At 36.2% G+C, this 16,661-nt stretch overlaps 1 protein-coding gene across 1 annotated transcript in view; it reads left to right on the plus strand.

Moving 5' to 3' along the window:
• Window positions 1-16,661, plus strand: part of LOC121437115 (TBC1 domain family member 8B-like) — a 71,580-nt gene that overhangs the window by 15,579 nt on the left and 39,340 nt on the right. Inside the window, 5 exon segments of the mRNA XM_041636951.1 lie at window positions 1,013-1,131; window positions 2,457-2,682; window positions 3,664-3,904; window positions 8,162-8,369; window positions 8,978-9,142. Coding sequence (XP_041492885.1) covers window positions 1,013-1,131; window positions 2,457-2,682; window positions 3,664-3,904; window positions 8,162-8,369; window positions 8,978-9,142 — 959 coding nt within the window.

Here is a 16,661-nt window from a genome sequence, read left to right on the forward strand (position 1 = left end):
GATTAAGAGAATTTTATAACCTCAGTTCTGAAACTTATTAGTCAAGATGGTTTTGAGAAGTTTTTTCTACTTTAAAAAAGTAAAATCTTGCTATTCTTGCAGATGAAACTGATATATAAGTATAATTCTTATTCATAAGATGAATAAATATCTAACTGGATTATAGAAAATGAACAATTTTGCAGTGTCAATAAAATTTTACTGTGATCCTCTCTATATCATGAGAACATTCTGTGCAGTCAAGGTTATTTCTTTTTAATGATATCTGTATAATCCATATTTCCAGAAAGATTTTTAAAGATATTTGGTAATAAGAGAAGTGGGGCTGGATAATGAAAGTTTCTCCAAGTGAAAGCAAACCTAGCAATAAGAATATTTAATATAACCCTCAATAAGACAGCTAAGACTGACGCTGGTGCAATAGGTCTTATGGTTTAATATTGCCACAAGGTTTCTGACTTTCATCATGCAATGTCTGTAACTTTGCTGCGTGTTTTAGCAAATTCACTGGCTCTTACCAAAGGGTTTGTATGTTTAGTAACCATAGTAAAGAGTCCACATTTGTACAGCAATGTGAAGGACTGTCACATGCTTACTATTTTCAGTCTTGAAGAATTTAGACACAATGCTAGTAGTTGTATTTGACCAAGGGGTAAAATGTGAGTGTGTGTGTGTATCTGTGTTTCCTACATGTTTCTTTGTAAAGATAATGGTTTCTTCTGGGCACTAATTACTGTTATCTTATTTTCAGAATTTTTATATTTCCTTATGAGTTATTTTTCTCCCATTTCATTAAGTATTATATTTTTCTATTTCTAATAAATTTAACTCTATTGTTTGTGCTCATATATTCCTATGAAATAGAGAATAAATATATTAATTTCTATATAGCCATCTTTTGTGAAAGTGACCAAGTAGTTTCATTTCCTTTTAAACTGAATTTGTTTGAATATAAAGAGAAGGTTTATTAAGGCGTTTCCCTTGAATCATTTTTCTCTATATTATTAATCAGGGGCCAACAGAGAAGAAATAACAAAACATTGGGACTGGTTGGAACAAAATATAATGAAGACTTTATCAGTGTTTGATTCAAATGAAGATATTACTAATTTTGTACAAGGCAAAATAAGAGTAAGTGGAATGGACGGGTGAATGAAGAAGATGTGGTATATATTCACAGTGGAGCTTTATTATCCCATAAAGAAGAAATTATATAATTTGTAGACAGTGTGTAGAATTGAATATAACTATGTTAAGCAAAAAAACCTAGTCTCAAAGTCAAGTAGCCCGTGTTTCTTTCATATGCAGAATTTAAATTCTACATCACTCACACAAAATGAAGGATGCTACTATTTGGAGGAAGAAGGGGAACTAATGGGAACAGAGAGAAATGGGGATAAAATGAAAGACAAAAATTACATGTTTCTCTCATACACAGATTTAAATATATATTAAAATTTAGATTATAGAAATAGAAATACCATCAAACAACAAATATTGCATGTTTTCCTCATGCACAAATTTAAATATGTATTAAAATCTACATCATATACATGTGTATATATGACATTGAAATTGGGAGTAAGAAGGGATCTGTGGGAATGGAGATAGCAGGGGACAAGAGAGGGTGATGGGCGTGAATTATGTGCAAAGTACAATGATGTGCATTTATGGAAATGTCATAATTAAACCCACAGGATTTCTCACTGTAACAGTCCTGGCTGTCCTGGAACTAGCTCTTGTAGACCAGGCTGGACTAGAACTCACAGAGATCTACCTCTGCCTCCCAAGTGCTAGGTTTAAAGGCGTGTGCCACCACTGCTGGCTTTTTATATATTTCTTAAACAATAAGAAATTTTGAAAATTAACTTACCTTTAGTTTCATCATTACTTAGTTGGTATGAGTTCTGAGCCCTCAAATAAAATGTGCATGATTCCAAAAGAGAATAAGTGATATGGATGTATTCTGTAAATGGAGCCCTAAAATGGAGTCTTCTTCAGGAAAGATTGGGGTGACATAGAAGGTCATCCTTTTACTGGCACTTTTTATGCCCTTCAGAAGCACATGTCTGGATGCCAGGATAAGTGCTTCAAGAAATTGTGCAATGGCTTGGTTTTGGTGCTCTCGTGAACATTCCCAGCGGTGTTTTCATTTCACTGTCGCTTAAATAGGATTTTGAACAAAGCTTTTGTTTATTCAGAAGATGTTTGACACCTACATTTGTGATGGCTTCTTATAAAGGAAAAAACACTGCTACAAAACTAAAGACAATGTGCTCACCTCTATCCTAAGAGAAGTATGCATATGCAGACATGTATACATACAACCTATATATCCATAGAGATCTATTTGATCAATACCTAAAATGAGAAACTTAAAATCTATACTTAAATATGAAAAAGATTTTTGTTGCTAGGTGATGGTAAGTTTTCTGAAGCTATTTTATCTCTTCCAGGGACTAATTGCTGAAGAGGGAAAAGATTCTTTTGCTAAAGAAGATGATCCTGAGAAATTTCGAGAAGCTCTTTTGAAATTTGAAAAATCTTTTGGTTTACCAGAACAGGAAAAATTAGTAACGTATTATTCCTGCAGTTATTGGAAAGGACGGGTTCCTTGTCAGGGTTGGCTCTATCTAAGTACCAACTTTCTGAGTTTCTATTCTTTCTTGCTAGGATCAGAAAGTAAGTGTCTGTTTATTGCTTATTATGGCTTTCAATTTTCTCAATGACCTATCAACTCAGTGGTGTTAAGTTCTGTGTACAGTAATGAGATTGATATTGAAAGTAATTAAATTATATGTTCACATCAAAGAGGTTTCAACCACAGAAAGAATTTAAGAATCTCTATGTAACACAGGGAACAATTAAAATGTGGATAGAAAATCTTAGACATAAATTGAGTAGCAGATGAATTTTAAGCGATAAGAAACTAGCATATAACCACTTCTATCTTCTTAGAAGCTGCCTGCTTGCTTTCATATGTGTTTTAATTCTTGTTTTAAACATACAACATAAAGTAAGCCATTGCACCTCCTGATCTACATATCATTTTGCAGCCACAAAGGATCAAATGGTATTATTTATAGCATATGTATAACTTTTACATCAGTGGTTATATAATGAGATGATTATATATAAAGAAACAGATTTAAATGTCACATCAAAATCTTTTTCTAATTCTTTAAAATGGTATCTGTCCCAAGTATTGGATACATAACTCAGTGGTAGCACATGTCTGGCATGCATAAGGCCTTGGGTTCAATCCCAGCACCATTAAAAAGAAAAATCAAAAAGTCAAGAATATATACCTGTTTTTTTTTTTTTTTTTTTTTTTGGTTTTTCGAGACAGGGTTTCTCTGTGGCTTTGGAGCCTGTCCTGGAACTAGCTCTGTAGACCAGGCTGGTCTCGAACTCACAGAGATCCGCCTACCTCTGCCTCCCGAGTGCTGGGATTAAAGGCGTGCGCCACCATCGCCCGGCTATATACCTGTTTTTTAGAATCACTGATTATTATATATTTATTACAATGCTTCAAAATCTTAATTAACTTTGACTTATAAAGTACTGTATTATTTTTCCAGTGGTCATGATATAAGAACTGAATTATGAACATAAATCAATATTGAAAATGTAATTGCACTTACTTACAAATCTTATTTGCAGTTAAACTCATTATCTCCTGGGACGCAGTCTCAAAACTAGAAAAGACTTCAACTGTTATACTAACAGAGAGTATTCATGTATGTTCCCAAGGAGAGAATCACTATTTTTCAATGTTTTTGCACATTAATGAAACATACCTTCTTATGGAACAACTGGCAAACTATGCCATAAAGAGACTTTTTGATAAAGAAACATTTGATAATGACCCAGTCCTTGATGATCCTCTACAAATTACCAAAAGGTATTTCAATATTAATATTTACTTCTCTTTTCATCTCTCATTTGTTGGGGATATGGGGGAGTCATGCATGCCCAGGCATAGGGACAAAGGTCAGAGGATAAGTTGCAGAAGTCAGTTCTCTTCCTTCCACAGTATGGTTTGTGGGGATCAAGCTCAGCTCCTCAGCCTTGACAGCAAGCACCTATACTCTCTGAGCCTTTTCACAAGCCCCAATATTTACATTTTATAGTATTGTTTGGCTGTAAGAATGGTTTAACAATGATTAACATTAAAAGTTAAATGCTCTATATTATATGATAGTTTTTTCTTTGGCATTGATCATTGATGTTTATATTTGTAAGTTTATTTGAATACATTTCAGAACTACTCCTCCTCCGTGAAATTTAATTCTAAGATATAATGGAAGTTAGGTTTGGAAATTATTTTCTTAATTAAATAGGATTTATATTAGAGTATGTCTTCGTTCTGATTTCTGTTGCTGTGATGAATCACCATGACCAAAGCAACTTGGGGAGGAAAGGGTTCGTCTTAAGCTTCTTTATCTCTGTTCATCATTGAAGGAAGTTAGGACTTCTCAAACACACGGCCAGAGCCCGGAGGCAGGAGCTAATGCAGAGTCTGTGGAGGGATGCTGCTTACTGGCTTGTTCTCCATGGTTTGCTCAGCCTGCTTTCTTATAGAACCCAGGACTACAGCCCAGGGATGGCACCACCCACTATGGGCTGGGCCCTCCCCCATCATTCACTAACTAAGAAAATGCCAGGCAGTGATGGTGCAAGCCTTTAATCTCAGCACTTGGGAAGCAGAGGCAAAGTGAGTTCCAGGACAGCAGGGGCTACACAGAGAAACCCTGTCTCAGAAAAAATAAAGGAAAGGAAAGGAAGGAGGGAGGAAAGGAGGGAGAAAGGTAGGAATTAAGGAAGGAAATGCCTCACAGGCTTGTGTTCAGCCTGATCTCATGGAGGCAGTTTCTCAACTGAGGCTCCTTCCTCTGATGACTTAGCTGTGTCAAGTTGACTAGTGAGCACAAGGTAATTTCCAAAATGTAGAGAGTTTAATGTGGTTAGGTAACCCTAAATTTGTCTGTTTGTAGTCTAGATAATTTAAGTTCTAGAGTAGTTAAGCATATTGTTTAAATTAATTTAGTGATACTATTAACATTTTTTCTGTAGAGACAACTCCCCTTCAGACTGGAGAAGTCTCTTAAAGTTCCCATTTCTCAGAGTCTTTGTTTCCTTCTGTCATTTCTTCCTCTGTGGGCCCTTATTAGGAATGAATGAAATGTGTGGTGGTTAAATATAAAAGAACTACACAAGTACTAATCATTATTAGTGCCTACATCAGAAGTATCTGACTAGTGGGAATGGGGGCATGTGTATCTAGTCCCGGTACTTGGAAGGCTGAGGCAGGAAGGTCATTAGTTCTGGGTCAGCCTGAACTCTACAGGGAGGCCTTATCCTCCAGGAGGAAAAAGACTGACTGATCATTGTTCATCATTATATTCAGTTTGCTGAAAGTGGACAGAGCCCTTTCGTCTACTCAACACTTTGACAGTTGACTGAAAGGGACTTGGCAAAGGGGAGGAGGAAAGAAAAGCATTCAGAATTAGCTAGTGAAAGTCGTTTGGGGCAAGGAAGGTGAGGATATAGCCTGGGAAAGTTTAAGAGAAACCTAATCCAGAGCCTTTGGATAGACTAGACTAAGTGATGCGGAGGTTTGTCATATACTAACTAGGCCCGATTGGGTAGCTAGTCATTTCTCACACAGTTCCTAAACTATTCCCAGCATTCAGATGCAGAAAGATTACTTGATGAGTCTGTAAGCTGAAGTTTTATACTTTACCAAAGTTAGGTAGGTCTCTGCATGTTTTACAAATGGAACTCTTTCATTGAGAATTTAAGGCTCAGGGCTGGAGGGATGACTCAGAAGTTAAGAACACCAGCTCCTCTTGCAGAGGCCTGGGGTTTGATTCTCAGCAACCATATAGTGGCTCATAGTTGCCTGTAGCTCCTTTTCCAGGAGATCTGATTCCTTCTTCTGACCTCCATGGGGACTAGGTACACAAGTGGCAAACAGACATCCACGGAGACAAAACATTCATACAATAAAAATAAATATACGATTTTTTTTAAAAGAAAGGGCTTAAGGCTGGAGAGATGGCTTAGTGGTTCAGAGCACTTAACTGCTCTTGCAGAGGACCCAGGTTCAGTTCCTAACACCCACATCAGGTGACTCATATCCACTTGTGTCTCCAGCCAAGGGATCTGCCATGCCCTGGCCTCAAACATCTACATGCACATGCTCCAAATAAACTCATACGGGCATACCCACATTCACAAACAAACTCAATTTAATGATCCACTTCATATTGCATTAATGTTAGGCATTTGCTTTTGTAACGTTTTTCCTCGATTGACCAGGAGAAACGTTCTTTTAAAAAGTATTTTCTTCTCCTTCACAGGACCCCACCCCTAGGTTAAGAAACACAAGTAATTAATGACTGCTAAGAAAGGGAGAGCTAGTTTTCCCCGGGGATGAGCTCCTGATTGGTTCACTAATACCAAGTGACCAGCCCTAAAATCATATGCGTGCAAGTAATACTAGACAGATGCAGGAAGTTGTATTTATTTATTTTTTCATTCATATATATTAATATATGATATATAATAAGGAACATATATATAATAAAAAAGGGGCCATGAATTTGAGAGGTTGATGGGAAAGGGTGGGGCTGGAGGGAGGGGCGATATAATATTTTAATTAAATATAAAAATAGGGGACTGGAGAGATGGCTCAACAGTTAAGAATACTGACTGCTCTTCCAGAAGACTTGGGCTCAATTTACAGCCCCTACATAGTGGTTCACAACCATCTGTAACCCCAGTCCCAGGGGATTCCAACACCCTCTGGCCTCTTCAGTACTGTGTACACATGATACACTGGTTCATAGGCAAAACCCCCATACACGTAAAGGTAAATAAAAAGGGGAAAGAATCCAAAATTAAAAAAAAAACTTTTAAAAAGTAAATTTGTTTACCTTACATGTCAATGAATTGTCCATTACCAAGTCTTTATTTAAATGAGCATTTTGAAGGCCACATATATCTAAATCTCTTTTTCTGGTCAGTGAAGAATAAACATCTTCCTGAAGAAGTCCTCAGATCCCATTTGTAATAGAGCATCTTTATTGCTTCCGTTTGCTGTACAAGTAAGTGCTCTATAGTGGGAACAATCTGCAAGCACAAGTGCAAGCATTTAGTGTAGATCCATTCATGCGTTTTTAATAAAATCAACTTGAAAATGTTTGCAGAAATAGGGCTTAACACAGCAGACTCCTTTTCCTTTTATAATAACGTGTCACAGAAACTTTTCTATACACATGAATAGACTGTGTGATAAATCATCCATTTAGTAATAGTGAAATAACCCACCAAATTCCAACTTAAGTAGAGTAAAACTTTGGGTTTCTGGTTATATATATCAGGATTAATTTGTTAGACATGATAAAGTACTACACCTTCAAACAGTAGGTGCAGGAAGGCTGAATTTAGTTTCCATTTAGCTGGCTTTGAGTTAGGCATAATTTTCTTACTACCCCAGATGGCATTGCTGCTTAGCACAAGGTATTTAGTGCTCCTGGAAAAATCATGCTGTTTAGAGCAACAGCTTCGTATTCATCTATTTATCTGTCAGTTAACAAGGTTCATCTTTGTTTACCAACTCATGTCCCATGCCCAGCATGGTGCAGGCAGTGTTGTTCTGTTCTGCTCCAATCTTGGATGCTTTAAACAATCTTGCAAAATTCTGCCTAACTGAATCTTGATGTTCCGTTTTATACTCTGCTTTTCCTCTTTGAACTTTAATGCCACCAATTTCAATTACCTAATCTTATTTATATAACTGCAGGATTTTCTAATAACCATATATGTAAATTACTGTATTCCAAGGTTGGTTTTCACCATTATTAGTGTTATAATACTGGTCCTTCAGAAAATCACCCCTAACAGATTATTTTGAGACCTATAGTTCTCTAACTTTTGTGCGTCTTAATTTATGAAAATGAAATTAAAAAAAAACAATAAATGAAATGATCAGGAATCTGTTATTTTATTTTTCCATATAAGAATTTATTCAAGAACATACTACTTGATGTTTAATCTTTATGCTTTATGGTTTCTATTGATTAAATCAATATGGATATGTGTATACTTTAGAATTCATCATTTGAGCTTTCTTTCCCATTTCTCTTTCCTACAGAGGTTTGGAATATCGGGCCCACAGTGAGCAATTCAAAGCTTTTTTTAGGCTACCCAAAGAAGAAACTTTGAAAGAAGTACATGAATGTTTCTTATGGGTACCATTCAGCCACTTCAGTACTCATGGAAATATGTGCATTTCAGAAAACTACATCTGCTTTGCTAGCCAGGATGGGAATCTATGTAGCGTAATCATTCCATTACGAGAGGTAATATAAATTTTGGTGCATCTTAAGTTTGTAATTCATGGCATACCCTTTCATTCTGTGAATTAGCAAAAGGCCCAGTAAATGTGTCCTCTTAGCAATGTACAATAATCATTGAAGTTCAAAATTACTTTTCAAGTTAAAAACACTAGCATGTGAGATACTTTTAGTTTCCTTTCAGTAAAGCTTTGCCAAAAGTGAAAGTGGGAAAAAATTTGAAAGCAGAGAAAGGTTTAGAGTGGCACAAAATAAACTTGATCATTCTGACCCTTAAGATAAGATCACCAAAATTTAGACTGTCACATTTGATGTACTTGTTTAGAAAGAATGGATTTGGAGACTTTCATGACAGTGAAAAATCAGTACTCATCACTGATTGTTTTGTCCATGTTGTCAATTTTAAAGGACATATTACTTTAGCTTTTTCTTTGAAAGGTAAAATAACTTGAAATGAGAAGATTTGTATCATCATTAGCACAGATGTCTCTCTGAGTAAGTCATACCCCAGACCAAAACTTTCAGCCATGACAGAGAAAGCCAAACACATACTATCTGAATGTGTCAGCACTGGGAGAAAATGTGATTCACTTATTTATCTTCTTACTCCCCAGGTCTTAGCTGTAGATAAAACTGACGACTCCAACAGATCCGTCATCATCAGCATCAAAGGAAAGACAGCTTTTCGTTTCAGTGAGGTTAAAGACTTTGAACAACTGGTGGCAAAACTCAGGCTCAAGTGCCGAGCAGCTTCAAGTCGATGTGACCTTAGTACAGAGGTGATTTCTATAGCCATCACAGAATTTTGCAGAAAAGCTTGTGTTTACAATAGTCTAGTCTTTCAAAAAGGAATTTCTAGTAATTGTTCTATTTGTACCTTTATTTCTTAATATAAAAGCCTAAATCTAAAGAAATTATATACTCTATACTATGCACAGAAGTAAAAATGAAGGACTTTAACGTGTTTAGGAACTAATACTTAAGAAATGCTATTAATTTGATCTTCCTACTGTACATGCTGTTTTTCAGTAAGCACAACTTATATGTTCTTCCAACTTGACTTTTAACCCAGTCTATGTTTGGAGAATATAACAGGACCTTACTGGGGCTGAAGAGATGGCTCAGTGGTTAAGAGTACTGGCTGCTCTTATGGTGGACCTTGATTCACTTCCCAGCCCCCACACTGGTTCTGTCAGAACCGCCTGTTACTTCTGTTCCAGGGGAACTGGTGATTTCTTCTGGTCTCTGAAGTTATTGAATGCACATGGTGCACATACATAATATGCAGGCAAAACACCCATCTACATAAAGTGAAAAATTGAAAATTTCCTCTTATTACTACAGAAATGCAATTTTAAACCATAATTAATATTTTAATGCCTAAATGTTTAGCTTTACCAACAGAATTTGATTCTAGGAAGAACAGTGGCATAGTCATTTACTAGCAAAGTATTACGGGAGGGGGATGATGAGATGGCTTCGCAGGTACAGGGACTTGCCACACAAGTCTGACAAATATGATTCTTAGACTCTAAGGATGAAAGAGGAGAACTAACTCCACACACACAAACACAAGAATAAGTCGATAAAATAATTTTTAAACACAGAATGATTTTTCTATGAGTTTTAAATTATAAAAATATAGCGATGATAAATACTCTGAACAAAGAGTAGTTAGGACCTGATCTTTAATGTCTTTCCAGGAAAGGTAGACTGATTGAATTCAAATGAATTTTCAATTCAGAATCCAGGAGCTCTGTGTTTTTACATATTTATAAAATGTATCGAATTGAACCATATATTTTAATTAAGGATTCAAAGGTAAATAATTAAAATTGACTTTGATGGTTATATTACTTTATTTAGATTGACATAGAGAGCCCTTTCTCACTGTAGAGTGAAGACTGAAAATATGCCAGTTCATTTATAGTGCAGTATTGGTAGATGAAGCCTTCCCTCCAGGAAACCATGCTGTTTTCATTTATGTCATCTTAGTACCAGGTGCTGAATCCTCATGTAGGCCACGAAGAATTTTTATTGCCCATACTTTCACATAGTTTTTTTCAAATTTCCTTATCCAGAATACTCCTTAGCTTGATGTGAAAACACAAATGAAATCTAATCAGTCTTGATAATTACTTTAATACTCTCATATAATTGCTTATATAAAATTTGTTATGTTCTTACTCCTTCAGATTTAATCTGTGTTAGATCCAGTATTCTGAGTATTCTTCCCTTTTCTTTAATGTATTTGCCTCTGTAATGTGGGAAGAACTGCAATTTTTTTCTTGGAGGCCTCACATTTCTCTGATAGCTGAGTATCTGCCATTGTCAAGGAAAGATTTTGTTTCAAAATGTTTCCCATTTCTCTGGATACATCAGAATGCTAAGGATTTCTAGTTTTTCTTATCCGTTTTAGAGCCTTTGGTATAGATACATTCAGAAAGCTTACTAATCATTATAGCAGTTTGCATGGAAGCATGATTTTGAATTCTCATATTTTATTTTCGTTGAATTTTAAGTCTCTCTGTCTCTCTCTCTCTCTGTCTCTCTCTCTCTCTGTCTCTCTCTCTGTCTCTGTCTCTCTCTCTCTCTCTCTGTGTGTGTGTGTGTGTGTATACTCTTGCATGAACACACATGTCTTAGTGTTCATGTGGCTATCATAGGTCAACTTGTGGGAGTCACTTCTTTCCTTCCACCATATTGGTCCTGGTGATTGAACTCAGGTCATCAACCTTGGGAATAGGTACCTTTACCTGCTAAGCCACTTCACCAGCTCAGAACTGAAGGTTTTCATCTGAGCAGTGATGAAGAATTTTGACCCATTTTAGTATTATCTGTATATCTCTAGCTATATCTATATTCATCAAAAATTAGTAAAGAGAAAGCCTTTTAAAATAAGAGATAGGGGCTAGAGACATATCTCAGAGGTAGACTACTTGTTTAGAATGGGTAATATCCAGCATTAAATGCCTAGCACTTTTTAAAAAAAGCCAGTGCAATTTGATTTCTAAATAACAAAAGTTGTTGCTTCATTCTTCTATAGCTATGATCAACTTACCTAAACAATGATAAAAATGCATTGTGTAATTTTAATAAATCCAATGATTTTTATACTACAAAACTCTTAAAAATCTAAATCCCAGAGTCTAAATCAACAAATCTAAATCTCAGTATAGAAAGGACTGCAGGAAGCTTGTCCTTTATCATATGAGGACATAAATGCCACCAAAAGTAATAGGGATTATGCATAAGCACCAGCTCTGTCCAAATTTTAACTAGGTATCAATTACAATGTTCCATGGTTTCGTAAGTTACACTAAAACCTGGGTGCATGAACAGGTTTTATAAAATTCTGACCAACTGCTTAAAAATATATTAGTCTTGTTTTTGAGGTGTACAGTAAAGAAATATTACTAAATTTTTTTTTTTTTTTGGTTTTTCCAGACAGGGTTTCTCTGTGGTTTTGGAGCCTGTCCTGGAACTAGCTCTTGTAGACCAGGCTGGTCTCGAACTCACAGAGATCCGCCTGCCTCTGCCTCCCGAGTGCTGGGATTAAAGGCGTGCGCCACCACCGCCCGGCAAAATATTACTAAATTTTGAAGCCACTAAATATGAGAAAATTTGACTCTTTTAGCTTAGCTTGGGGCTAGACTAGAAAGCACTGCTGGAGCTCCTTTTAAATTGCATTACAAATTAATCCTGACTATAGAACAGTGGTCCTCAGCCTATAGGTCTCAACCCCTTTGGGGGATCGAATGCCCCTTTCACAGGCCTCACATAATAGACCATCAGAAAACATAGATATTTACATTAAAATTCATAACCGTAGCAAAATTACAGGCATGAAATAGCAACAAAAGTAACTTTATGGTTGGCGGTCACCACGGCATGAGGAAATGTATTACAAGGGTTATAGCATTAGGAAGGTTGAGAACATCTGCTCTAGAATATCAAGAAATGTCGAACTGGTTTTATGCCTTACTGTGTTTAGATAGGCAAATTTCAACAAATTATCAAGGCATATGTAAATGTATCTAACTGGTGCTTGATTTTGCTTTAATTTCTATGTTTTTAATTATAAGTATAGAGTTCCAGGAACACTTATTCTTGATAGAATGATATATTGCCTAATTCTAGAATTGCAAATAAAAGGTGATAGAGCTGGAACCTGTAATCCCAGCTACTGGGAGGATAAAGCAAAAAAAAAAAAGATTGCAAGTTTAAGCAGACCCTATGTAACTAAGGGAGACCCTGTTTAAGAATTAAAAAAACTAAAAATGACTAGGAATGTGTGTGTCTCAGTATTACTGCACTTATTTAGCATGTATATATCCCTGGATTCAATCCATATTTAAAAGACAAGGGAGGTTTCTTTTCACCAAGGACATTTCACCACGGACTATTATTAATACATTTTATTATTTGAGGACTTCATACATGCGTAGAATGTATTTTGATATATTCACCCTTACTCCTTGTTACTCCTCTCAAATCACTTCCCAACCCCTCCCAACTTCACGTTTTTTCTTTTTTTAAAGAACTACTGAATTCAGTTTGTGCTGCCCATATATGCATGGGTGTGGAGTCATCAGCACAAAGAAGCATTTTTGATGAGGAATGAGAGTTGTACTAATGTATAGCTATAAGAATATGTGTTTAGAGGCAACTTCATATTATATCATTCATTTAGCCAAATAATAGTACTAGGTTCATGCTGGGACCTATGCGCTTCCCCAGCCATGGGTTCTTTGTCACATTTACAGTGCTAGCCATATGTTTCTTCTTTTGGAGTGGGCCTTGAATCCCATCAGAAAGCAGTTGATCACCCCTGTGATATTTGCGCCAATATTGGACCCATCAGTGTATATTACTAGGCCACTCACAGGGGTCACAGCTAGATAAAACTGTTGATATATTTCTCCCTCAGCATCCTGAAGAGCAGCACCTTTTGGTACTATGCAAGGTACCCAGTAGGGGGAATTCTCCCTAGGCAGTACTAGCTTAATTCTGCGTGTCCATGAGCACAGTGTGTGGTGCTCAGGAGCAGCAGCCTTAGCATCAGGTAGCCTGTACGTTTAGGTGTTTCTAGGATAACTTAGGAAAGTAGCCTGGTACTGGGCTGTTTATTTGAAACCCATGGCTTCTGAGAAGAACGTTTTCCCTTGTGCTGAGTAACTCCAAGGTGTGTGTGTGTGTATGTGTGTGTGTGTGTGTGTGTGTGTGTATACCCTCTCATCACCTCTTCCATTTAATATCACCTGTGTTCTACTATTGTTTCCCCGAAGACAGAAATAGTAGTTAAACCCACATAACTGATTTTTGCTTACCTTAAGAATAAGGCAATACTAGCTAGAGACATCCCTCTTTAGGTAAAGGCACTTGCCACCACATCTGACACCCTGATTTTGATCCCTGGTGGAAAAGGAAAATTGAGTCCAGCAAGTTGTCCTTTGACACAGACACACACACAGACACTCCCCCCCCCCCCCTCTCTCTCTCTCTCTCTCTCTCTCTATATATATATATATATATATATATATATAATTTTGTTAAAGAATAAAAATGTGTGTTTACTGTGGCTACAATTAAAAATAGGTATATAGATTAATGTCTGAGTTAGGAAACCAGAAATTTTGTTAGAAATATAATTAGCAACCTATTTTAAATTATGGAGTATGCATGGGATGCCATTTACTGTAAGCTTCTAGTATTTGAAAGAACTGCTTCTCTGTAAATTTTGTCTTTTTAAATTTATAGCTCAACTCTGTCTCCCAATCACTATTGATTGTGCTGTGTTTATAAGTTATTTTAAGTCTGTTATTTTATAGAAAGGTTATACACAAAGAAATATTAACCTTTGCCCTATATTTCCTTCACTGTTAAAGCCATATCCTATTTCTAAAATCAGTGTTTGATATAAAAAAGAAAAATGGAAAAAAAGGCTTAAGGGTACATGCCATAAAATAAACAACCTCTATTACTTTCTACTTGGGATTGGATGTTGCTCAGGCAACAAAATGTCTGAGTGCCAAGTTTATTGCTTTCATAATTGTGAGACCCAAACCCGTGCCATTTAGAAGTGGTATTAGCTTGAGTTCCAGGACAGCCAAAAAGCTACACAGAGAAACCCTGTCTCAAAAAACAGAAAGGAAGGAAGCAAGGAAGAAAGAAAGAAATGGTATTAGCCATGAAGTAAAAGTCAGAGAAAAAAAAAGCAATTCACAAGAATAAAGCTTTGTTGCTTAAATAATCTACTTCATTGCACTCTTTAACAATTCAAATGTTAAATTGTTTCACACCACTGTCTTTGTGGATGAATGTGATTTTCTGACTGCTTCAGAGGTAGTTATGGATGCAGCTAGAATACTTGCTAGTGCTCTTGTAAACTTATATTTAGGTTTTTTTTTACTTAAGAGTATTTTTTATTCCTCTTCTTGAATACTTTTCTAATACTTTGAATAGTATTATCAATAGATAATCGGTGCCTCGGTTGTATGGTTTAAATTAAATAATGTGCATTGCTTGAGATTCGACTTGCAAACATCAATTTTTCTGTCTATATTTACAAAAGATGCTACTTTCCATCTTCCCCATCCACGAACATCACTTTTCTCTTTCTAAAGCTGGTAAAATTTGAGGGGGTCAAATGATTTTTCTTTGAAATCACTTAAAATCTCTGGCATAGTAAATTTTCAGAAGCAATGTAAATGGTATGTATAAAGTAAACACAGATGTAATAAAATCGCATGGAAATACAAATAACGTAGAATAGATAAACCAAGATTAAAAGCTGGGCAAGGTGGTCCATGATGGTAATCCTAGCACCCCAGAGACTGAGGTTGAAGGATTCTAAGACCCAGGCAAGCTTTAACTATGAGACTCTCTCAAAAACAAAAGTAAAACAAGCAAACAAAAAAATTTCTGTTGTAGAAAATCAGGGCTTCCTGATTTTAAAATGTACTATTCAGCTATAGTGAACAGCATTGTGATTGAAGCATTAGGACAGACACATATGAATGTAATTTTTTTTTTTTACTCATTGGGAGGCCTGCCACCCAGCTCCCAAATCATCACATGGAGACATTCTTTCATGTGAATACCCGACCTAAGCTTGGCTTATTTCCAGCCACTTTTTCTTAACTTAAATTATCCTTTTGCCTTAAACCAACCTTTTGCCTCTGGGCTTTTACCTTTCTCTATTTCTGTGTATCTTTTGTTTCCTTCTTACTCCATGACTGGCCGTGTGGCTATGTGGCTGGTCCCTGGCATCCTGCTCTCCCCCCGCTTTTTTTTCATCGCTCTTCTCTTTTTCTCCTATTTATTCTCTACCTGCCAGCCCCAACTATCGCTCTCCTGCCTAGCTATTGACCATTCAGCTCTTTATTAGGCCCATCAAATGTTTTAGACAGGCACAGTAACACAGCTTCACAGAGTTAAACAAATGCAGCATAAAAGAATGCAACACATCTTTGCATCATTAAACTAATATTCCACAGTTTAAATGAATATAACACATCTTCAACTAATATTCCACAACAGTAATGGAATGAAGAGTATAGAAATAAACCTTACCATTTATCATCCATTGATTTTCCAACAAGGATAGAAGGCAATTCGGTAAGGGCTTAAAGTCTTTCCCCAAATGATTTTGGGACATAGATAACCATTTACAAGAAGTGTACCTGGACTCTCCCTTTAAAACACCTATAAAATGGATCAGAGAACAAAACTGAGTCTGAAACTTCACAAGTCCTAGAGTAAATGTAGCAATGAGTCGTTATGCCTTTGAATTGAGGACCGATTCCAATAGGCATTTCTCCAAAAGAAGATAATGAAATAGCCAAATAAGCACATGGAAACTTTTTCTGTATTGTTTGTTGCTAGGGAATTTCAACCTAAAACCATAATAGCATGCTATTGATTCATACCCACTAGCATAGCTATTATTATAAAGGTTGCTAATAACAGTTCAGGAAGATACAAAGAACTTGAAAATCCCGTGGACTGCTGCTTGGAATGTAAAGTGGTATACTGCCTTGGAATACAGTTAGTTCCTCAAAATGTTGACCATATATTTGCCATATGCCCAGCAATTCTACCCATCGATATCGACCCATGAAGACTAACTGTTCTCACAACGACTGTTCATAGAAGTGTCCAGTGAAATATTCATAATCACCATTTTTTAAAAAAAACATTGTCTACAAAATGATGATTAAATGTAATATGTTCATACAGTGGCATGTTGTCTTAGTTAGGGTTTCTATTGCTGCCACAAAACACCATGACCTAAAA

Source organism: Microtus oregoni, unplaced genomic scaffold (genome assembly GCF_018167655.1).
Source record: "Microtus oregoni isolate MIOR12 unplaced genomic scaffold, Mior012 000050F_ref0000143, whole genome shotgun sequence".
NCBI lineage: Eukaryota > Metazoa > Chordata > Mammalia > Rodentia > Cricetidae > Microtus > Microtus oregoni.